At 48.0% G+C, this 24920-nt stretch overlaps 1 protein-coding gene, 2 non-coding genes and 1 pseudogene across 4 annotated transcripts; 3 read left to right on the top strand and 1 right to left on the bottom strand.

Moving 5' to 3' along the window:
- Positions 1 to 1091: 1091 nt before the first annotated feature.
- Positions 1092 to 1210, top strand: LOC149124288 (5S ribosomal RNA). Its single transcript, XR_016215486.1, has one exon. It is a non-coding gene; the product is annotated as a 5S ribosomal RNA (ribosomal RNA).
- Positions 1211 to 3533: 2323 nt separating this feature from the next.
- Positions 3534 to 3652, top strand: LOC149124289 (5S ribosomal RNA). Its single transcript, XR_016215487.1, has one exon. It is a non-coding gene; the product is annotated as a 5S ribosomal RNA (ribosomal RNA).
- Positions 3653 to 7633: 3981 nt separating this feature from the next.
- Positions 7634 to 24524, top strand: ZSCAN16 (zinc finger and SCAN domain containing 16). Its single transcript, XM_089305415.1, is given in 4 exon segments — positions 7634 to 7770; positions 9039 to 9507; positions 10364 to 10502; positions 20629 to 24524. Coding segments are annotated over 3 exon segments (1047 nt in total). The 5' UTR covers positions 7634 to 7770; positions 9039 to 9120; the 3' UTR covers positions 21150 to 24524.
- Positions 11967 to 13080, bottom strand: LOC149124290 (non-histone chromosomal protein HMG-14 pseudogene; annotated as a pseudogene). The gene has a single exon (XR_016214186.1). The product of XR_016214186.1 is annotated as a non-histone chromosomal protein HMG-14 pseudogene (transcript).
- Positions 24525 to 24920: the final 396 nt, after the last annotated feature.

Consider the following 24920-nt stretch of genomic DNA (forward strand, 5'->3'; position numbering starts at 1 on the left):
GCCCTTCCACGGAGGTGGAAGGGACGGTAGCCAACCCGGGAAGAACCAGCAGCAAACCCGGGGAGGGCCGAGCAGACGAAAGAACAGCGCAGGGTCCTGTGTCGTTCCTCCATGAAGAGGGGGAGCGACAGTCTCGAACTGGCTGCCGGGCTGGAGGGTGCGGGTCGCGCTGAAGCGCCCCACCCTCCCGTGAGGGAACGGGCGCTGAGGACGGAAATCCCTCTGTGCCACGAAGGGTGTCGGGGTGTGCGACTGTGTGCCCCTTGTGTAGGCGTGTGTGTGTGTGTGTGTGTGTGTGTGTGAGTGCCCACGCGAGCGTGCGGCGGGGGTGATTCCGTGCGCTGCCGCCCTCCTTCCCGACCTGCTGCCCCACTTGGGCCCCCGTGACCGAGCGGGGACAAGGGTCCCCAGGCCCTCAGCTGTCCTCGCGGCGTGGGAGTGTGTGGAGGCGCGGCGGCCGTGCCGGGGGAGGGCGGGCGACCTGTGCGTCAGCGGTGGGGGGGCTGCTGGCGGCCGGGTAGGAGGGAAGGCCCGGGCCGCGGTGGTGTGGGGCGCCGAACCCCCTGGTGCCGGGACCCGCGAGCCGCGGGGCGCAGCCCTGGGCAGGCGTGGAGGCTGCCGGGCACGGCTGGCGTGTGGCTGGGCGATGGCGGCAGGCAGGGGATCCGGCCTAGAAAGAGAGAGTAGGAGTTCCCTGTGGCCAGCGGCAGCCGGAGGAGGTTGGCTCCCCTTGGCTTGGCGGCAGCGTGCCGACTGGGCGCCCGGTGCTGCAGGTCCTGGGCTGGGCAGGCGGAGGGCTGGAGTTCGGGCACTGGTGCAGGGCTAGGCGGAGGGCGGCTGAGGAGGAGGGGGGGGGAGGAGGAGAAGAGAAGAGAAGAGAAAAGAGGGAGGAGGCGGAGGAGAAGCGGCAGCGGGAGCGGGAGCGGGAGTGGGAATGGGAATGGGAATGGGAATGGGAATGGGAGTGAGAGCGGGGAGCGGGCAGGAGGAGGAGGAGGAGGAGGCGGCGGCGGCGGCGGAGGCGGCGGCGGCGGCGGCGGCGGCGGCTGTGCGTGCGCGCACTCAAGGGGGGCCTGGAGGCGGCCTCTGGCGTCTACGGCCATACCACCCTGAACGCGCCCGATCTCGTCTGATCTCGGAAGCTAAGCAGGGTCGGGCCTGGTTAGTACTTGGATGGGAGACCGCCTGGGAATACCGGGTGCTGTAGGCTTTTGCCCCGCGGCACCCTCCCCTTTTGCTCGCCTTTGGCTGGCTGCCTAGCCACGCCCCCATCCGCCAGCCCGCACGCCGGGACCCCTGCGACCCCCAACGCAGCTCCAGCAGGGGGCAGAAGCCCGACCCCTCCACCTGGCAGCCCCAGCCCGCCCGCGCCTCGGGCCTGGGCCTGGGCACGGGCACGGGCACGGGCACGGGCACGGGCGGGCCGGCCAGCTGTCCCCGGCTGCCGCAGCCCCACCGCCAACCCCGGGGCCCACCCCGGGACACAGGCCACGCCCCGCGCCATCCAGCGCGCCCCCTCCAACCCCAAACCAGCGACTCACCGCCCGCCAGGGCGCTCCCCTGCCGGCCGCCCCAACCCCGCAGCCCGCCGCACCAGCAGCTCCCGGCACCTGCACTCCCACCGCCCCTCCCGGGCTCCTGTCTCCCAGGGAGCCCAATGACTGTGACCACGACCACGACCACGACCACCGCCCGAAGACGACGCCAGGGCGCGGTTGCCCACCACTCAGGGCCCGGTGCCTCGCGCAGCCCAACCCGCGGGCCCTCTGCGCCACCTGGCCGTGCGGCGGCCACGCGCCACAGCCGCGGAAGCCCTCCAGAGCGCAAAGGAGGGACCCCACACCAAGCCTCGCAGGCAATACAGGCACCCTCTCCCTCTGTCTCTGACTTACACCAACACCTACACGTCTCTCTCTCTTTCTCTCTCTCTCTCTGTCTCTCTCTCCTCTCTCTGTCCCCCTCTCCCCCATCAGCCCTGACTCACACAGCATCCAAACGGGGCACCCTTTTGGCAGGCCAGGCAGAGACCCGCGGCCACAGGCTGCGTGCCCACAGGACCTCCCCGGGACAGAGGGTCCGTGGCAGGCAGGCAGCACACAGCCTGTGGTCTCTGTGGGGAGCAACTCGGATTGGACTGAGTTACTGGAATTAAGACTTATTCTATGCATCTGCTCTCCCACAATATGGCGCTGGGAGAGGAGAAAACAGCTTCTATGCAGCTGCCTCTTGCCAACTTGAGTGATGACCTCCAGGAGCTGATCCTGCTCCTGATTGGAGGAGAGCAGCGTACTTGGCGTGTGGGCAGCCGAGTTGGGATTGGCGGAAGAGGACTATAAAGGAGGAGAGAGACAACATGCACCAGGAACATCTAAGGGGAACACCTGTGCAGCCCCCGAGAGAGCCGGCCGGCCGGCCGGCGGTGTGCCGCTCCCCCGCGGAAGTGGGGAATGTGGCAGGGGGAACCGCCCTTCCACGGAGGTGGAAGGGACGGTAGCCAACCCGGGAAGAACCAGCAGCAAACCCGGGGAGGGCCGAGCAGACGAAAGAACAGCGCAGGGTCCTGTGTCGTTCCTCCATGAAGAGGGGGAGCGACAGTCTCGAACTGGCTGCCGGGCTGGAGGGTGCGGGTCGCGCTGAAGCGCCCCACCCTCCCGTGAGGGAACGGGCGCTGAGGACGGAAATCCCTCTGTGCCACGAAGGGTGTCGGGGTGTGCGACTGTGTGCCCCTTGTGTAGGCGTGTGTGTGTGTGTGTGTGTGTGTGTGTGAGTGCCCACGCGAGCGTGCGGCGGGGGTGATTCCGTGCGCTGCCGCCCTCCTTCCCGACCTGCTGCCCCACTTGGGCCCCCGTGACCGAGCGGGGACAAGGGTCCCCAGGCCCTCAGCTGTCCTCGCGGCGTGGGAGTGTGTGGAGGCGCGGCGGCCGTGCCGGGGGAGGGCGGGCGACCTGTGCGTCAGCGGTGGGGGGGCTGCTGGCGGCCGGGTAGGAGGGAAGGCCCGGGCCGCGGTGGTGTGGGGCGCCGAACCCCCTGGTGCCGGGACCCGCGAGCCGCGGGGCGCAGCCCTGGGCAGGCGTGGAGGCTGCCGGGCACGGCTGGCGTGTGGCTGGGCGATGGCGGCAGGCAGGGGATCCGGCCTAGAAAGAGAGAGTAGGAGTTCCCTGTGGCCAGCGGCAGCCGGAGGAGGTTGGCTCCCCTTGGCTTGGCGGCAGCGTGCCGACTGGGCGCCCGGTGCTGCAGGTCCTGGGCTGGGCAGGCGGAGGGCTGGAGTTCGGGCACTGGTGCAGGGCTAGGCGGAGGGCGGCTGAGGAGGGGGGGGGGGAGGAGGAGAAGAGAAGAGAAGAGAAAAGAGGGAGGAGGCGGAGGAGAAGCGGCAGCGGGAGCGGGAGCGGGAGCGGGAGCGGGAATGGGAATGGGAATGGGAATGGGAGTGAGAGCGGGGAGCGGGCAGGAGGAGGAGGCGGCGGCGGCGGCGGCGGCGGCGGCGGCGGCTGTGCGGGCGCGCACTCAAGAGGGGCCTGGAGGCAGCCTCTGGCGTCTACGGCCATACCACCCTGAACGCGCCCGATCTCGTCTGATCTCGGAAGCTAAGCAGGGTCGGGCCTGGTTAGTACTTGGATGGGAGACCGCCTGGGAATACCGGGTGCTGTAGGCTTTTGCCCCGCGGCACCCTCCCCTTTTGCTCGCCTTTGGCTGGCTGCCTAGCCACGCCCCCATCCGCCAGCCCGCACGCCGGGACCCCTGCGACCCCCAACGCAGCTCCAGCAGGGGGCAGAAGCCCGACCCCTCCACCTGGCAGCCCCAGCCCGCCCGCGCCTCGGGCCTGGGCCTGGGCACGGGCACGGGCACGGGCACGGGCACGGGCACGGGCGGGCTGGCCAGCCGTCCCCGGCTGCCGCAGCCCCACCGCCAACCCCGGGGCCCACCCCGGGACACAGGCCACGCCCCGCGCCATCCCAGCGCGCCCCCTCCAACCCCAAACCAGCGACTCACCGCCCGCCAGGGTGCTCCCCTGCCGGCCGCCCCAACCCCGCAGCCCGCCGCACCAGCAGCTCCCGGCACCTGCACTCCCACCGCCCCTCCCGGGCTCCTGTCTCCCAGGGAGCCCAATGACTGTGACCACGACCACGACCACGACCACCGCCCGAAGACGACGCCAGGGCGCGGTTGCCCACCACTCAGGGCCCGGTGCCTCGCGCAGCCCAACCCGCGGGCCCTCTGCGCCACCTGGCCGTGCGGCGGCCACGCGCCACAGCCGCGGAAGCCCTCCAGAGCGCAAAGGAGGGACCCCACACCAAGCCACGCAGGCAATACAGGCACCCTCTCCCTCTGTCTCTGACTTACACCAACACAGAAACTCCTGGAGGGCTTGCTGACATTGCATAAGTACAGATAGTTCGTACAGATATTGCTCCGTTTTCTCACTGTTTTTCATACATATACACTCGAGTTCTGTTTAGATTTATTTTTTCGCGGAAATGTAAAGTTTCTGAATGCAATTACAATAGTTTTTGAATAAGGTGATGACATTGAACATTGAGGTCTAATATCTTGAACAAGCTATAATTTGAAATGCAGAAATCATGTATAATGCCTTTTCTTTTCATGTTATTGTTCCTTCGTGAGGCAGTACTTCCTATTGTGGATGCATCTCTGGTAACACTTTTCGTGATACCTACTAGCTTTGCTTTTTATAGGTTAGTATGATTATTTCTACCAAATATATTAACCAGTATACTATCTTATTACCCTCAAGAAAATAGCAATAATGGTTTCTCTCCAGATTTGGTGGTAATACTAATAAAAATATTAAGTAATATAAGTTATAAATTAACAGTTTTATTATTAAAAATATTGACACAACAATCAGGGTTGAATCAAATCAAAGCCAGGTGCCAGGTGCTTCAGCTGGTCTGCAGTGTACCAAGCACTTGTGCCATGTTCTTTGAAGTTTTATTTACCTATCTGAATGTCAGAGTTACAAAGAGCGAGAGCGAGAGCGAGAGAGAGAGTGAGAGATCTCTCCCATCCACTGGTTCACTCCTCAGATGCCCTCGGTGGTCAGGGCTGTGCCAGGTGAAAGCCAGGTGCTTCATGTAGGTCTACCTTGTGAGTGGCAATGCCCCAAAGTCTTGTGTCATCTTTTCGAGGGAGATGGAATGGAACTGGAGAATCCAGGATGTGAACTTGCCCCCATATTGAATATTGGGCAGTGGTTTTATTCAGTACAACACAAGAGTATCCCCCACAAGAGCAGCCCCCACAAGTCACCTTTTAGCACAGCAGCCAGAATAATATTTCCAGTACTTAAGTTTAATCCTGTTACTTTTGTCAGAAAAAGCTGCTTCTGTAAGGGAAAGTGGGCCCATGAGGTAGAGTTGCAGAAAAGTTTTGCACTTTGGGCAAATTCTGGGAAAATTCCACCCCTCAAGGGAAAAACAAAATGTAAGAAAACATAATTTAAAATAGACCAAAGGAAGAACAAGGGTTTTAGGATACCTAAGGTAAGGGTATAGGAAGTATTAACCAATACTTACCCTTCATGCTCATAGATATCAGGGATCTAACAATGGAGGCCCCTTTGTACTTGTGAACAAAGGTGGGGATACAGTTACCGACCACTTTCATGCCCCTGTACAGAGGCAGGAGAGCTGCTCCAAATATGACCCTACTACATATACTTAGTGGGAGTCCAGTACCTCACAAATTATGGAGGAGGGAGGAAAAAAATAATTGGAATGAGAGGAGCCCTGCTGGGCCAACAGATTCCCAGCTCTGGGGCCCCTCTCCTGCATGGGGTAGCTTCTGCGGTTTATGGCAAATCAACTTGCTTTTGCTCTTGCACTCTCTTTTGGACTTTTCTTTTCATTTGTATAGTGAGCAATAAGTCCATGACCAGGATGTAACAATTCTCATCTTTTAGTAAATGGCAAAAAAGTCCTCTATCTTTCCCTCCCTCTACTGCCACTACCCAGACGCAACAATCTTACTTTCTGTTCCTAGAATACAGTACTTTAAACAGTCTACTTTAGTTCTTCACATTCATTCTCCCTCTCAGTGAAACATCTTTACCCTGACTGCCCACTCCCTCAGACTCCTTCATCTTTTCTCAAACATCAGTGTACTAGTTGAGGTCCTCTGTGAGCATTCTATTAAAATCATATCACTTCATTCTTAACCTGAATTCCCAGCATTTTTCAGCCATGCTAATGACCAAGACACAAATATTTTTCATGGAGCTAGTGTTGTTGTTTACAACACTGGCATCCCATTTCTGCAGATTTGGTAGTGTCTCTGTTACTCCATTTCCCATCCAGATCCCTGCACATGGGAAGGCAACAGAAGATGGCCCAAGTACTTGGGCTCCTGGCATCCAAGTGGGAGAATCAGCTAGAATTCCTGGATCCAGACATCCATGGCATAGACTCAGATGGAATTCCTGGCTCCTGGTTTTCACTTGGCCCAGCCTGGGCAATTGTGGACATCTGAGGACTAAACAAGTGGATGTGAGATCTCTTTCTGCCTTTAAAATAAAATGAATAAACAAATCTAAAATAATTTTTTAATGGAGGAACCTCTTCTGTACATTCTCTAGGATCAACTGGTAGGAAAAAAAAGCAAGGTGTATAATGCTGCAATTTGTGTGGCAGGAAAAAAGAGAAGGTAAAAAATATGTGCAATGTGGATATGAAAAAATATCTGCACACATGTCACAAAAAATATTGGTTGTCAAAATTAGATGCTGAAGGGTTTAATTTTTGATAAACTTAGGTGAATGTGTTACCAGAGAGGTTCTTGTCTTCGCGCAAGAAAGAATTCAGGCATGAGACAGAGAGTGGTGGGAGGTAAAATAGCAAGGTTTATTAGGGAAGGGACATCCGTAAGGATGGATGGGCACCCCTCCAGACAGAGCCTGAGAGACTGGGGGAGTGGGGAAGGAGCGAGGTTACATGATTGAGTAGAGAGATTACACCTGACCAGGCCAGGCCGGCGGCTCAGCAGAGAGGCAGAGGGCTGAGCAAGCAGTCTGGTTGAGGTGTGTGTGTGGGGGGTGTTTAAGGAGCTGGGTCTCTGTCTTCACACATTTCCTCCTGAAACAAAGGATTTTATGGCTGTAAATACTAAGAAGCTCCTATCTGAGTTTTTCCTTGAAGGTATCAGCCAGGAGGAAACCTAGCTGGTGCCATCCTGGGTTCAGAGGACCCCCTAGAGAATGGGGATCCAGAGCAGGGTGTTTGAAATGCAGATACTGGGCTGCATCTGGGAGATTGTGGAAGATTTGTCAGGCAGAAGGGGTAGGGATCTCCGCCTGGCAGGTTATCAGGTAGAAGGGGGCAGGGCAGGATGCAAACACTGGGCTGCCCCTGAAGCATTATCGGGATAACTTTGAGATGTAGATGCATATGCTGGACGTAGAAGTCTTCTCTGGAGGCCTTTGTCACACACACATAAGCTCAAACCTAACTTCCTGCCTAACAAATGCATTTGTTCATATTACTTACTAAATATAATGAGAAAATCTTGTTAAGGTGGGAAAAAGTTCGTAACAGCTCTGAGACTCTGTGAAGACAAGCCCAGGCCCCAACAATAACAGGCACAGCAACCCCGGGCTTCCTAGAGCTGCCGGAAGTTCCAAATTTGTGGCTGCCACCGAGTCGGAGCTGCCTAGAGTGGCCGGAAGTGCTCAGTGGCGGCGGCAGTCGCGCTTTCATGTGTTTAAGATTAGCGTTTGTCCTGGGCTATCGGAGTCACACCCCTACTTCCCCAGGCCGTGTGAGTATCTCGCAGCTCCCCGGTGGAGAAGAGGAGGGTTTCCTTCCTCCACAGGTGTGCGAGAGAGGACTGGGTGGGAGGGGGATACTGGGCGCGGGTTCCACTGCCGTGTGGCCCTTTAGCCTGGGTTGGCGCGGACACCCTGCACCTAGCGAGTCCCGGAGACGCCCTCGATGCATGTACCTCGGGAAGCGCAGTGGAAGAGCCTTTTAACAAAGCTGTTACTATTCAGTGTTTCTTCAGTGCTTCTTTCTGCCTTGTACAACGCCAGGTATTTCGCTATGTCCTCACTTAATATATGCACCCCAAAGAGAAACAGAATTTTATGTGAGGATCTGTAGCTCTTGTCTAGATCTAGAGTAACTTTCTCTGAATTTCACAGTAGAACCGGTCGCCGAGGGGAGGGCGGTTGCAGGAGCGAGTTTCTTGGGTTCTTTAACTCAGTTTACTATAGAAATAAAAAGCGGGGAAACAATTTACAAAGAGACAGAAACTTTTATTTGATTGGCATGCGACAGAAAGAGCCTCTGGTCTGAGAGGAGACCAGGTGGAATACCCGAGTGGGGACACTGGCTTTGAGGGTTTTTAAGGTATTACTATGTGTTCATTGAATCATTCTGTTGGGGGAATCATTCCACTGGACAGGAGTTTCACATACATATGTTGATTGGCTTGGGGTTCATGGAGATAGCGGGTCTGAACTCCTTCGATTAGGGTTCATCCCCCTCCTGTGCCAGCTCTGGGTGAAAGATTGCAACCACTCTGAAGGTGTGATTTAAAACCACAAGGTGATACATGCAACACAAGAAACTATTAGTGGGGGAGATTCCAGTGGGTCTGGAGACAAGTTTTCCTGGCCGGCAGGGAAGTAGGAGCAGTGAATCCCATGGGGGGGGGGTGGTGGTGGAGCTGACACTCGTGGTTGGGCCGTGTGGCCACCTGGCTTCCAGCAATGGCAATGGGAGCTAGAGCCTAGGATGGTGTCAGGGTATAGATCATGTCATAGATAAGACTGTGCCATTTTACTAACAGCCACAGCTGGCAGCCTGTTTGTGAAGGTCATTCTACCTACCTGTGAGGGGACCCTGGGCAAACCCCCCCCCCCACTGGATGGCCTAACACCAAACTGTGTCCCTGTTTCACTGTTCTTATTTCCAGCCTCATATGAGACTGATTTCTTTGACTCAGCTCCAGTCGCTTGGCTTTGTTAGTGTGTTTATGTTCCCAGCAGTTTTGTCATTTCTCTTATGATAATTTTTATGTCTTAGGCATCTCTCTGAGGTGAGTTCCTGGAGGGATTCCTTCTGAATCAATCCCAGATGAGGATTAAGCAATTTATCAAAGCCCAGGATGACTGCAGCCCTGGAAACTGAGGAACAAAAAGGACTAATGAAAATTAAGATGGAGGATCATTGCTGGGGGCTGGACTCCATGTCACAAAGGCACAGTCTTCAAAGGAGGGAACTCTTCAGGCAGCAATTCAGGAAGCTCTGCTATCAGGATGCACCTGGACCCCGTGAAGCTCTGACCCAGCTGTGGGAGCTTTGCTGCCAGTGTCTGAGGCCAGAGTGCCACACCAAGGAGCAGATTTTAGACCTGCTGGTGCTGGAACAGTTCCTGAGAATTCTTCCTAAGGATTTGCAAGCATGGGTGTAGGCACACCATCCAGAGACTGGAGAGGAGGCAGTGGTCATGCTGGAGGATTTGGAAAAAGAACTTGATGAATCCTGGAAGCAGGTGTGAAGGGGCAGTTGTTTGGTTGAATGTCATTAGGGTATATGGACCAAGCCAAAGCAAAAGGCGTATAAAAGAAGGGACATGGTTACCAGTGTCAAGAAACTAAAGTATAACTGGGTAAGGAGAGAAGAGACAGACTGATTCTTTGTCAGTTTGGAATGCTAGGATCAGTGGGAAGTTAAATGCTTTCGTGTTTACCCATCAGTGAAATGGGATACCCTGTAAGAAGCTCATTTCCTATAGAATTATTGAAGTAGATGCCAAGGTTACTGTAGAACCATACTGTCCAACGGAACTATACTTGTGATCTACCTCTCTCTAAATTTTCTAGTAGCAACATTTTAAAAAAAGACAGGTGAAATTAGTTATATTTAATTAACTCAAAACAATCAGTATAGAATATTAGATATTAAAAATTTTTTGTATTAAGTTGTTAAGATTGGGTGTGCATTTTACACTTATCCTATCTCAATTTGCACTAGCCACATTTTAAATACTCAGTTGTCTCATTTTGCTACTGGCTACCAAATTGAACAGTACAGTTAGAAAAGAAATGCTTCCATTTGCTGGGGGTTGGGCTAGATGATTTTAAAAGTCTCTTTAAAATCCCAAGACTAGCTTTGGACCTCTTGACATCAATGGGAGAAGAGACACTGAATTTCACACTCTAGTGTTCTGAATTAGAGATTAGTCTCCTTCTTTTCTTAGGCATTAATGCCATTTAAAATTGAATGAGAATTTGTTTCTTTTTCTATGTCTCTTGTCCCTAGCAGGTGTTTCTTAATGATCTTTTATCTGAAGTTGTTTCTGTTCCCACAAAGTCTACCTTACAAGCTGAGTTATACCTTGTTTCCAGGTTCCAGCCAATTCAGAGAGGCAAGACATACTCTTGGACAGGTTGGCCCCCCTGGGAATGCCAAATGGGTCACTGACTGTCCAGTTCCATCACAAGACAACTTTTCTGGGACAGGCATCTGGGGATCTACAAAGAAATGGTAAGGAGTCACAGTTCTGTGTGTATGAGGGAAAAGGTGGTTTCTTAGGTTAGAGATGACCACTTATTTGCTATTGCCAATAACACAACACCACAAACAGGGTAAGCTATGAAGAAAAGAGGTTATTTTGGTTCATTTTAGTCCAAGGTTGAAGGCCAACATCTGGGGATGGCCTTCTTGCTGGAAGTCCTGAAGTGGTGGTACAGGACATCAGGTGGCAAGTGACAGGGTGTGTGTGTGTGTGTTTGTGTGTGTGTTCTGGTCTTATAAAGTCACCAGTATTTAAATAGTGGAGGCTCCACTCTGGTGATATTTAATCATGATCACATCCAAAAGGATCCTCCTCTAACTACCACAGTTGTGTTAGTGCACGCTTTCTTAATGTCTCACAATAGACATTAAATTCCAACATGAGTTTTGGAGGGGACAAAAGTATTCAAACCATAACAGAGTGGTGTACATTTTTCATAATTATCTCATTTTTAAAGGTTTCTTTCTTGTCCTTTACCTCATTACAGAGAATTTTATCCTCCTTTTACCCTTGCCTCCTCACAGGAAGAATTACATTCTAGTTTTTCATTGAACTTAAAATCCTCTGTTGGACTCAAGGAGTAGAGGAAGGGATTTAAATACTCATTCAAGCTTATAATACCTTATATTTCTTAGCTGATGATTCTAATTCTAAATGCCCTTAAATTTCCATTTTGAGATAGGAGAATTTGTGGCATTCTGTATTTGTGTTAGTTAACTAGGGCTGCCATAACAGAATATCATAGACTAGGTGGCTTAAAGAACAGAAATTTGTTTACTCACAGTTGTGGAGGCTAAAAGTCCAAGATTAGGGTTAGTTTTTTTTTTTTTTTTAAGATTTATTTAATTTATTTGAAAGAGAGTTACAGAGAGAGAGAGAGAGACAGAGAAAGAGGTCTTCCATATGTTGGTTTACTCCCCAGATGGCTGCAATGGCGGAGCTGTGCCTATCTGAAGCCAGGAGCCAGGAGCTTCTTCCAGGTCTCCCACATGGGTGCAGGGACCCAAGGACTTGGGCCATCTTCTACTGCTTTCCCAGGCCATAGCAGAGACCTGGATTGGAAGAGGAGCAGCCAGGACTCGAACCGGCGCCCCTATGGATTGCCAGCGCTTCAGGCCAGGGCTTTAACCCGCTGCGCCACAGTGCCGGCCCCAGGCTTAGTTTTTGATGAGGTCTCTCTTCTTGTTTTATGGACTTTTCATTCATTTTTTTTCACATGACTTTTTATCTACCTGCACATGGCTGATCTGTCTTTGTCTTATGAAGATACAGTCCTATTGGATTAGGGTCTGACCCTTGTGACCTCAGTTAACCTTTTTTTTTTTTTTGTCCATAATTGAGATTTTATTGGTGTTGAGAATCAGCACACACATTTTAATTTGTACATAATTCTTAACATACGTACCAAAAATCTAAAAAGCCATGAATTGTCATTCTTTTTTTTAAAAGTTATTCCAGTGACTTTCCAGCTTCAAATTTGGAGGCAACTCTTCCTTAAGAGGCTATCAAGTACAAGTATCTTCAGATGCTGTTACATAAATCCCACCCATTCACAATATAATAGCATATACACGACACTCAAATTTTCAATCTTTCACGGCACATTAACAAAATCATTAGGAAAACTGGACTACCACAACCAAAGATGTTACAGAGTGCACATGGTTCTGACAGAACAAGGAGTGGTTTTCTGTAGAAAACAATTCTACAAAACACGGGAGAAGTAACTGAAAATATTCAAGACAGATTAAATGCACAATTGAGACTCCAAATCGCCATTTAGTATGCGCTGTACTGTAGGATATAAAAACCACCCCCACCTATGGAATGTTAAGCTGACACCCAAGACAGTCAAAGCCTCCCAGAATTCAATATGCCACTATTTTCTGGTTGTACCAAAAAATAAACAACCAGCAAATGATTTCACCTCTTAAAAAAATCATTTACACTTAAAAAATGGGATGGGGTGGGCTTCCCTCCTTCTTAAAAATGTTTCTAGAGCTACTAAAAAACTTGCATTTACAAAATAGTTGATAAAAATATTCCTCTGGATTGTACAAGAAGGGAGACAGGGACCACTAATAACACATGGTGTATGGTGTTAATCGGACTTGGCTTCTTTCTCTTCTGCTTCATCAGAGGCTGGACTCTCCTCGTTTTTCGTTTCTCCGTTTTCTGCAGGCAGGTCTTCTTTAGCTTCTTGGTTAGCCACCTCGGCCTGTTTTCCCTTTGCTCCTCTCTTCCCCTTTGCTTGCACTTTCTTGTCTGATGACTTATCCTTCCCAGCGGCCTTCTTGGGCTTCGCTTCCACCTTGGCGGGGGCCGGCTTCGCCGACAAGTGCGCCGACCTCCTCTTGGGCTCCTCCTTGGCCGCCCCCTCGGCAGAGCTGACCTTCCTCTTGGGCATCCTGGCGGCGCGAAGGGCGCGTGCCGGGTGCCTGCGGGCCGCGGCGCGCCGAGAGCCTTCGCGGAGCTGGGCTGCCTGGCCGCTGCCGCTGCTCCCGCCGCCCGAGCTCCTCAGTTAACCTTAATTAACTTATTACAGGCCCTCTTTTCACATATAGTCACATTAGGGATTAGAACTTTATCATATGAATTTGGGAGGAGATAGACACAATTAAGTCTGTAACACCATCTTGCTGAAAGAGATGGGAAGAGAACAAGCATCAATCAGAACAGCAGAATTATTATTATTTTTTTAAATCTGTACTTCAGGTTGACTTGGGTGTGGTCCCCCATTCTAGCTCACTAATTACAAACCAAGATGTCTAGTGTACACCCAAATGACACTAATGCAGGGGGATTTTAAATCTCAGTTTGCCCAAGCTCTACCATTTTCCATGCTCTCTGCCCTTTCTTTAGGGGCTGCCATGTTCATATGTCCATAATCCCTCTTCTGGGCTGTATCTTATACTCTGACTTCTTTCTGATTTCTACAACTTATATTTCAATTGTGTAGTTCTTTTTCTTTATGATTCCTACCAGGTGATTTATCAAATCTGAAAATGATTATTTTTAAGTTTATTTTCTTTGAAAAGCAGAGTGACACAGAGAGCGAGCGAGAGAGAGATCTTACATTTACCTGTTCACTCCTGAAATGGTCACAGTGGCTGGGACTGGGCCAGGCTGAAACCACACATTAACAAGGAACTGGATTGAAAGTGGAGCAACTGGGACTCAAACTTGCACTATGATGTGGAATATGAGCATTGCAAGTGGCAGCTTAACCCATTGTGCCACAACCTTGGCCCTCAACCTGAAAAATTATATTGAGCTAAGACGTTCTTAGCTAATATTTGTAAAGGATTACATTCATTTACATATAATTTAAAGGAGTCTTTCAGTGTTTTAACTCTAGGGGTAGAGTTGTGGTTGTTTGGCTCTGGAGTTAAGGTTAAGAGCCTCCCATTCTATTCATTCATTCCTTTTTCATTCAATATTTATTGAGTTGCAGCTATATACTAAGCACCGTGGTAGCTAAAAGGAATCCAAAGATAAGACATTTAGGTTATTTCTCTTCAAGAAGTAGGATAGCAAATACCATGGTAATTGCTGTGCTAGAGACGGGCTGTGAGCTGCAGAGAAAAGGACAACTATATTTGTGGTGGGCCTGCAAAGATATCACAGAGTAGGTATGCCTGAGCTGATCTGGTTAGATGCATGGAAACTGAAAAGAGCTAACATTGTAAGGAAAGAGAACAGTGAAGAAACAAACAAACAAACAAAAAAACCCCATGAGTACATTAATTCATTCAAAGAATAACAATTACTCTGTTTTTTTAAAATTTTTTATTTTTTTAAGCTTTACTTATTTGAAAGACAGAGTTACAGAGAGAAGTAGAGCCAGAGAGAGAATTCTTCCATCCACTGGTTCACTTCCCATATGACTGCAACGGCAAGAACTGAGCTGATCTGAAGCCAGGAGCCATGACTTCTGGCTCTCTCATGCAGGTGCAGGGGCCTAAGGACTTGGACCATCTTCTACTGCTATCCTAGGCCATAGCAGAGAGCTGGATCAGAAGTGGAGTAGCGGGTATCGAACCAGCACTCATATGGGATGTGTGTGCTGCAGGCTGGGGCTTTAACTCACTGCGCTGCAGCACTGGCCCCAAATTACTCTGATTTTTTTTTAACCCTTGTTTCGAGGGCTAACTTTCAATAGATTGCAGCGAGGGAGCTGCTCTGCTACATGCGGAAACCCGACCCAGAAGCAGGTCATCTACGAATGGTTTAGCGCCAGGCCCCTTTCCGGCAGGACAAAGGGCTCTCCACACCGGACGGACCCCGGGGGGCGTGCGGCATGCCGCTGAGAGACTGACGCACGACGCGACGTGGGCTGCCGGCTGGGACGGCGGGGGAACGGCTAAATTACTCTGATTTTAATATGGAAGATTTTATGGGAGGCAAAAATCAAAGGCCAGTGATGAAGATTGCTGAGTATAATGCTGAGAAAGTAGAACTTCATCCTGTTAGCTTAAATCTGTGATAATATTTTAAATAAAAAAGTGGGTGACACAAGTCATTCACTTTTTTTCCCATTTTTAAGTTTCTATGTGGGGTGGATGATTGGTGCAGCAGTTAAGATGTTGCTTTCTCTCTGTTTCTAGTTAAGATGCTACTCTGAGTTCCACATTGGAGTTGCTGGGTTCAAGTCCCAGGTATGATTCTAATTCTAGCTTCCTTCTAATGTGCACCTTGGGAGACAGCATGTGATGGCTGAAGTGCTTGTGTCTCTGTCACCTGCATGGAAGACCCAGCTTGAGTTCTAGGCTCTTGTCTTCAGCCTAGCCCAGCCCCAACTGTTATAGACATTTGAGAAGTGAATCAGTGGATAAATCTTTCTGTCTGTCTGTCCCTGTTTCTGTCTGCCTTTTATATTTATAAAAAAAAAATAAAAAAATGCCATTGTAACAGAAAAAGATTAGAAGAATATTGCCAAGTGTAAACTGTGGTTATTTTAAGATAATGAAATCACAAGTAATTCATTTCTTTTTCTCTGTCTTCCAAATCTATATTTGAATTAAGCATACAGCTATGGTAGGGTGAAAAAATAAACACAGAGAGGTGAGGGGAAGGCCACTCTCAAAGAGAGGAGTAGACCAGAGCAGTAATATGGCTGGAGAAAGAGAAAGGGGAAAATAGAGAGATATTTAGGAAGTAGATGGAGCAGTAGAATTCCTATCTGGAATCATAACAGATAAAAACTCTTGGTATTACATGTGCCAGAATAACAAGAAAAATGGTCCTGGGCAGAAGACATACCAATTCTTCCTAATTTTATACGTTCTGAAACAGGATCTCTTCGAATCATGTTAGTCTGGGTTAAGTTAGCACTTGCAAGAGATACATAAACAAGGCCCTGAAACTCAGTTAGCTAAGTAGACAGCAGTTCTCTAAGAAAAGTTTACTTTGACATTTTCCAAATATTTTTAATTACATTGTTCAATTAGAGAGCTAAGGAAAACAGTTACAATTTTAATTGCTGGCCAAGGGGAAATTGACTGAATTGTAAAAAATTATCATTCAAAGCCCTAAGGGCTATCTTTGCAGCGAGTTAAGTCATTGCCTACAGTGTCAGAAACCTTCATGGGTGCCAGTTCAAGTTCTGGCTGCTCTACTTCAGATCCAGCTCCCTGATAATGGGCTAGAGAAGCAACAGAATATAGTTCAAGCCTTTGGGTCCCTGCACTCATGTGGGAGGCCCAGAAGGAGTTCCAGGCTCCTGGCTTTGGCTTAGCCCAGCCCTGACCATTGTGGCCATTTGGGGAGTAAACCAGTAGATGATAGATCTCTCTCTTTCTCTCTCTTTCCCTTTCTCTGTAACTCTGCCTTTCAGATAAATAAATAAATCTTTAAAAAAAATATTATCTCTAAAAGAAAAATACAAAAGCAAAGTCCTGATGAAAGATTTGTCTGTAGCTTTATCCTGAAAGAGTTGTCCTGAGGATGGGTACAAGACTCTTTTTTTTTTTTTTTTAAAGATTTTATTTATTTATTTTTTACAGGCAGAGTGGACAATGAGAGAGAGAGAGAGACAGAGAGAAAGGTCTTCCTTTTGCCGTTGGTTCACCCTCCAATGGCCACCGTGGCGGCACGCTGCGGCCGGTGCACCGTGCTGATCCGATGGCAGGAGCCAGGTGTTTCTCCTGGTCTCCCATGGGGTGCAGGGCCCAAGTACTTGGGCCATCCTCCACTGCACTCCCTGTCCACAGCAGAGAGCTGGACTGGAAGAGGAGCAGCCAGGACAGAATCTGGCGCCCCGACCGGGACTAGAACCTGTTAGGCGGAGGATTAGCCTATTGAGCTGCAGCACCGGCCGGTACAAGACTCTTTAGGTAGTAAACTGACCATTGGTGCTGACCCTTTTTCTCTTTTAAATATTCGTTGTCATTGTTACCCTGTAGGGAAACCAACTAGCAGTCACTGAAGTATGTAAAAGCAACTGTTGAGTCAATATGTTGTTGTTTTTTTCTAGTGGTATGGGAGTGTTTTTGATTTCCATGATTTGTTTTATCTACTAACTTAGTGATATTTCTGTCAAAATATCGTAGTTTTCCAGATACTTTATTATACATTCCCTCATCTGATCATCCAAACCACAGGTAAGGAAGATTAAAAAGAAGGCACAGAAGTGATACAAAAACTAAAGTGGTTATCATCTGCCAAAATTCAAACAATTAGAGCAAAACAGTATTGGAATCTGGGTTTTCTGGCTCTCATTTACCCTTGATATTTTCTAGCCAGAGATAATATGTTCTAGATTCCAAGATAACGTTATCTTAGAACAAATAACAAAGAACAAAATTTTAGAGAATCCACTCTCAAAAAATGATTATAGGGAAAGAGATGAGATTTGAGGAAGAGATTATGTTGATGACAATGAAGAACAGAATTATGGCACTCAGGCCAGAGTCAGAGTCAGTGCTTTCTGTGTTCAGCCTTGGTATTAAAGCATTCTGGTAGCGCTTGGTGCTTCTTCATAGTGCCAAATGAACTACTAGAAATTACAACCAGTGATCATTGTACAGTTTGTATTTTGTAATTTGGTGTATTCTATTGAGATGGTGGTTGCAGCATGGACCAAATAAATGGTGTCTTTTACCCTCCTGAAATCATCAAAACAGCTCTTTCCTTTTTTATTTTATTTTATTTTTTTAAGATTTACTTATTTGTTTGAAAGGTAGAGTTACAGACAGAGGAAGAGACAGAGAGAAAGGTCTGCCATCCACTGGTTCACTCCCCAAATGTCTGCAATGGCTGGAGCTGAACCTATCTGAAGCGAGGAGGTAGGAGCTTCTTCCAGGTCTCCCATGCAGGTACAGGGACCCAAACACTTGGGCCATCTTCTACTGCTTTCCTAAGCCATAAGCAGAAAGTTGGATTGGAAGAGGAGCAGCTGGGACATTAACTGGTGCCCGTATGGGATGCCTGGAATACCAGCACCATGGGCAGAACAGCTCTTTTCTTATACAATCAAGTATTTACTGAGTACTTGGCAATGTGTGGCAAGTTCTATGCCGAGCTTGAGGTTAAGGACATGAGAATTAGGAAGGGGAAGAAAGCACATTTAGCTGGGGAGATTAAGGAAGACTCACTAGAGAAGAGTTTGAAGTGTACCTTGGGAAATGGTAAGACCAGTGTTTCTCAAAGTATGGTTCCTGGACCAGCAGAATCTGTCTCACCTGGAAACTTGCTAGAAATGCAAATTCTTAATTTCCACTCTATCCTTAACAAATTGGAAACTAGGGACAGAGTAAGCCCAGAAATCTGTGATTCTGAGGAACAGTAAAGTAAGAAAACAAGCTAGGATTAGACAGGTGATAAGGGGCTGGCATTGTGTGATGTAGTGGGTTATCTGCTGCCTGCAGTGCCGGCATCCCATGTGGGTGCCAGTTTAAGTCTTGGCTGCTCTACTTCCAGTCCAGCTCTCTCCTGTGGCCTGGGAGAGCAGTGGAAGATGGCCCAAGTCCTTTGCAGCCATGTGGGGGACCTGGAAGAAGCTCCTGGCTTCTGGCTTCAGATCAGATCAGTGCAGCTCTGGCTGTTGCATCCAACTGGGGAGGGAGCCAGCAGGTGGAAGACCTCTCTCTCTGTGTAACTGACTTTCAAATAAATAAATAAATCTTAAAAAAAAAAAAAAAGGTGATGATAGTGAAGACATCAGTTTCAGGAAAAAAAAATTAGTCCAGTACATACACCACATACACATCCACTGTCAATTCCCTACTCATTTTCCTTCCTCTGTATCCTGACCTGTGAGCTCTTACTCTGCTTCCAGCTATTATGCCTTATACAAACTCCCCTCCTTGGGTGGTTCCTGTCCATGACATTCTTCTCAGGTCTTAAATCCTGTTTTATTTATTTATTTTATTTTATAAAATTTATTTGATTGATTGATTGATTTTATTTTATTATTTAAAAAAATTTTTTTTTATTTTTTGACAGGCAGAGTGGACAGTGAGAGAGAGAGACAGAGAGAAAGGTCTTCCTTTTGCTGTTGGTTCACCCTCCAATGGCCGCCGCGGCCGGCGCACCGCGCTGATCCGATGGCAGGAGCCAGGTACTTCTGGTCTCCCATGGGGTGCAGGGCCCAAGGACTTGGGCCATCCTCCACTGCACTCCCTGGCCACAGCAGAGAGCTGGCCTGGAAGAGGGGCAACCAGGACAGAATCCGGCGCCCCGACCGGGACTAGAACCCGGTGTGCCGGCACTGCAAGGCGGAGGATTAACCTAGTGAGCCGCAGCGCCAGCCCTATTTTATTATTTTTTTGACAGAGTTAGTGAGAGAGAGAGAGACAGAGAGAAAGGTCTTCCTTTTTCTGTTGGTTCACCCCCCAAATGACTGCCATTGCTGGCGCGCTGCGCTGATCCAAAGCCAGGAGCCAGGCACTTCCTCCTGATCTCCCATGTGGGTGCAGGGCCCAAGGATCTGAGCCATCCTCCACTGCCTTCCCGGAACACAGCAGAGAGCTGGACTGGAAGAGGAACAACCGGGACAGAATCCAGCGCCCCAACTGGGACTAGAACCTGAGGTGCCAGCGCCGCAGGCGGCGGAGGATTATCCAAGTGAGCTGCGGCGCTGGCCGATTTATTTATTTGAAAGTCTGAGTTACACACAGAGAAGGAGAAGTAGAGAGAGAGAGAGAGAGAGAGAGAGAAAGAATTGTCTTCCATCTGCTGGTTCATTCCCCAGATGGCCACAACAGCTGGAGCTGTGGCAATCCAAAGCCAGGAGCCAGGAGCTTCTTCTGGGTCTCCCACAAGGGTGCAGGGGCCCAAGGACTTGGGCCATCATCTACTGCTCTCCCAGGCCATAGCAGAGAGCTGGATCAGAAGTGGAGCAGCCAGGACTCGAACCGGCGCCCACATGGGATGCCGGCACTGCAGGCAGCAGCTTTACCCACTATGCCACAGTGCCGGCCCCATCCTTGATATATCTATAGCCCCCCCCCGCCCTTTCCCCCCCATTTACCACACTGCCTTTGCATACTTTGAACAAATGGTCAGGTAATCTCTCGAACCACATTTTTGCCTTTTTCTCTCAATCTACTTTCAAATAACTTATTCGGCTGTCATTTCCTTACTTACTTCTTCCTAATTTCTTTCCTGTATTGTGACTATATGCTAGGTTAGTATCAAAATTGAGGTGATGCCAAATATCATATGTGTGTTGTATGTGCCTTACTTTATAACATGTTTGTGACATTTTTTTTAATTATTTATTTGAAAAGAAGAGTTACAGAGAGAGGCAGAGATAGAGAAGTCTTCCATCCACTGGTTCACTCCCCAAATGGCTGCAGTGGCTGATCTGAAGCCAGGAGCCAGGAGCTTCAGAGTCTCCCATGCAGGCACAGGGGCCCAAGGACTTGGGCCATCTTCTACTGCTTTCCCAGCCCATAGCAGAGAGCTGGATCGGAAGTGGAGCAGCCGGGACTGGAATCAGCACCCATTTGGGATGCTAGCATTGCTGGTGGTGGCTTTACCCATTACACCACAGCACCGACCTCTGTGAAATTTTGATGTTCTTTCCTCCATAGACTTTTTGCATCCCAAACCTAGAATAGGACCTATTTGTGTATTGTTTGTTTGTTACAGGTGATAAAACCATTACTACAAAAGAAGAGTTGTTCCAGACGAAAGATATGATTAAAGATGTGGAATTCCTTGGGGAATTAAATAATAGACTTAACGAAGATTGTCCTCAGCATTGTGAATCCAAAGATGCTATTGAAAATGAAGGCAGTTTAGAATGGCAACACAGGAAAAGAAGACGATATAAGTGTGAAGAATGTGAGAAAAGTTTCAGTCATAGCTCAGACCTTAGTAAGCATAGAAGAACTCACACTGGAGAGAAACCCTATAAATGTGATGAGTGTGGCAAAGCCTTTATTCAATGTTCACATCTTATTGGACATCACAGAGTACACAGTGGAGTGAAGCCCTATAAATGTAAAGAATGTGGGAAAGATTTCAGTGGACGCACAGGTCTTACTCAGCATCAGAGAATCCACACAGGTGAAAAACCATATGAGTGTGATGAGTGTGGGAGGCCCTTCCGTGTAAGTTCAGCTCTTATTAGACATCAAAGAATTCATATAGCACATTCGCCCTACTAACATGGTAGAAGTAATAGGTACTCAGGCCTAATTATTATTATTATTTTGTGAGGACTTATTTATTCTGAAAGAGTTATGGTGCAGGATGGAGGGAGTTAGATATAGATAGATAGGTAGATAGATAGATCGATCAATCGATCGATCCAGATGACTACAATGGCCAGTCCTGGGCCAGGCTGAAGACAAGAGCTTCATTTATGTCTCTTATGTGGGTGGCAGGAGCCCAAACACTTGGGCCATCTTCTGCTTTTCCCAGGACAATAACAGAGAGGTGGATCAGAAATGGAGTAGCTGGGACTCAAACAGCACCCCGTGGGCTGGTGCTGTGGTGCAGTGGTTTACACCATCTGCAGTGCCGACATCTCATATGGGATTTCTCTCTTTTGCTGTAACTCTTTCAAAAAAATAATTTTTAAAAATGTATTTATTTATTCAAAAGAGTTACACTAATAAGGAGAGAGAGATCTTCTATCTGATGATTCACTCCCCAGTTGGCTGCAACGGCCAGAGCTGTGCCGATCCGAAGCCAGGAGCTTCTTCTGGATCTCCCACATGGGTGCTGGGGCCCAAGGACTTGGGCCATCTTCTACAGCTTTCCCAGGTCACAGCAGAAAGCTGGATCGGAAATGGACATCTGGGTCTTGAACCGGCGCCTATATGGGATGCTGGTGCTCCAGGCCAGGGCATTAACTCTCTGCGCCATAGTGCTGGCCCCTCAAATAAATTTTAACAAATCTAAAAACCAACTTTTTTTTTTTTTTTTTTGATAGGCAGAGTGGACAGTGAGAGAGAGAGAGACAGAAAGAAAGGTCTTCCTTTGCCGTTGGTTCACCCTCCAATGGCCGCCACGCACCGTGCTGATCTGATGGCAGGAGCCAGGTGCTTCTCCTGGTCTCCCATGGGGTGCAGGGCCCAAGCACTTGGGCCATCCTCCACTGCACTCCCAGGCCACAGCAGAGAGCTGGCCTGGAAGAGGGGCAACCAGGACAGAATCCGGCGCCGTGACCGGGACTAGAACCCGGTGTGGCGGCGCCGCAAGGCGGAGGATTAGCCTAGTGAGCCGCGGCGCCGGCTAAAAACCAACTTCTTATGAGATACAGGCATCACAGGCAGCGGCTTTACTCATTATGCCACAACACTGGCTCCAGGGCCAATTGCTTATCAGAGAATTTACCTAGAGGCCTTATTGGTTTGCTGAATGTAAGCAGAGCTTCAGTTGTGAAAAACTTCTCTGGCCCTTGAGACTCTTAAGGGAAATAGCCTTTTATTTCTAAATTACTTTAGAGTTTGGGAAGAATCAAGAAGGCTTTCAAGGCTTTCAAAGCCTTTCCACTGCACTACTCACTTGTAGTCCAAGATCCATATTTCCTGGTTGAAAGTATACCTCTCTTTTCTCTAGTTCCTATTCAGTGTATGACTTCAGGAAGGAAATTAATTTTGCCTTCATTCTTCCTGTACAGTGTAGGTGATAATGGAGGCCATAAGCAGGTGTGTTTTGACAGGTTAAAATAGATTAAAACTGCTTTTGAAATTAACTAAAAGAATATTAATTATTTTGCTCCATCATTATCTGTATAACTGCTTAAATACTTATATCTTTTTTTTGAGTCTTTGAGTAGCCTGGGTGTGATCTTTGTTAGTGGTAAAAATGAAGTCATCAGAAAAGACACAGATTGAAGAAAACAAAGTGGAAGTGAAATCAGTAACCAATCACTATCAGTAAGTGCTGCTGTGAAGGGGTATACTAGAGTGTGTTAGGTACCTATAACTTAGGATAAAACACTTCTTCTGGTTCTCAGGCCTTCATAAACTGAAAGAGATGAGAGATGTTGGCATGTATCTATGCTGGCCAATATTGTAGTCTGTATCAACATGTGGCTATATAAATTCTTCTTAAATAAAAAATTTCCTTCCTCAGTGACATTAGCCGTATTTCTTTCTCTCTCTCTTTTAAAAGATTTATTTATTTGAAAGGCAGGGTTACAGAGAGAGATCTTCCAACCACTAGTTCACTCCCCAAATGGCTACAATAGCTGGGGCTGGACCAGGCCAAAGCCAGGAGCCTGAAATTCCATCCAGGTTTCCCACATGGGTGTGGAAAATCCAAATCTTAAATGTTGCAAAATCAAATGTTTTGAGTTCCAACATGATGTTGTTAGTGAAAAGTTTCATACCTAATTACTGTGTCAGGTTGCAGTAAAAATGCAGGTGTATACTTTCAGTAACCTAAGTGAAAAAAAGCACGCCCTCTCAGCCCCGTTAGCTGTGACTTACAAACCTTGTTTCTATGCAAAATTATTTAAAATATTGTGTAGAGTTACTTCTGGACAGTGTGCATAAGGTATAAAACATTGATGAATTTCCTGTTTAGAGTTGAGTCCAATCCCCAGATTGCATTATGTATATGCAAATATTCCACAATTAAAAAAACACATTAAATCTGAATACTTCTGGCCTCAAGCTTGTTGAATACAGAATATTCAATCTGAGTAGCTGCTATATTCAATGCATGGATACAGACCAATTTTCTCATTGCAGAAAGTTCTAGAGGATATTGATAGCTAAATCAGCCACTAATGAGATCTCTTCCTGCCTTACTGTGTGAAAGACACCAAGGAGGCTGCAATAACAACCAAAGAAATTGATTTGACCTGTGGAGAAGGGCCCCTGCATCTTCTTGGGCTAGTTAACTTAATGACACTTTGCAGCCTTGTGAAAAGGGGTGTATTATAACTGGAGGAAGAGGATTGTTAAAGTAAACATAATCTAATCTAAATGGAATTAGATGATTTTTTAAAAATTTATTTCTTTATTTGAAAGTCAGAGTTACACAGAGAGAGGAGAGACAGAGAGAGAGAGAGAGAGAGAGAGAGAGAGAGAGAGAGAGAGGTCTTCCATCCTATGGTTCACTCCCCAATTGGCCGCAATGGCCGGAACTGTGACGATCTGAAGCCAGGAGCCAAGAGGTTCTTCCAGGTCTCCCACATGGGTGCAAGAGCCCAAGGACTTGGGCCATCTTCCACTGCTTTCCCAGGCCATAGCAGAGAGCTGGATCAGAAGTGGAGCAGCCGGGATTAGAATCGGTGCCAAAATGGGATGCTGGCACTTCAGGCCAGGGCGTTAACCTGTGCCACAGCCCCTGGAATTAGATTTAGATCAAATTACCACTCACCTGTGTGCAAAGTATGTGATTACCTTACAAAATATGTATCAGATAACCTAAACTAATGAGGAACTAGGATTCTTGGAACACAAATATTCTATATGGTGTACATTCCAATTTTTTTTCTTTTGACTTTTGAATGCATTACCATTTCATGGATGGATTTCTATACATGAAGGTTGTATACCTTAAATAAAATTTTTAAAAAATTGGATGAGTTTCTTTTATGTAAATTAAAAAAAAACAATTGTACATTTTATGGGCTATCGTGTGTGATGTGTACTGATCAAAACAGAATAATCAGCATTTCTCCTTTGACATTATATTATGATTGGAAGCTGTGAGCTTATAGTCTCCCCACTATGTCGTGTAACATTAGGAACTTATTTCTTCATCTAACTCTAATTTGCCCCATTATCCAAACTTTCTGTATCAATCGCTTTCCTCCCAGACTCCAGTAATTACCGTTCTGTGTTCCATTTTTTTTTTAAGCTTCTACACATGGATTATTTTGCTTAACAGTGTCATGCAGTTTCATCTAGTTTGCTCCCTCTTTCTTTCTTATGGTGGAATAATATGTGTATATATGTCACACTTTTTTATCCATC

Source organism: Oryctolagus cuniculus, chromosome 10, assembly GCF_051225735.1.
Source record: "Oryctolagus cuniculus isolate XC-2025 breed Fujian yellow rabbit chromosome 10, ASM5122573v1, whole genome shotgun sequence".
NCBI classification, from domain to species: Eukaryota; Metazoa; Chordata; class Mammalia; order Lagomorpha; family Leporidae; genus Oryctolagus; species Oryctolagus cuniculus.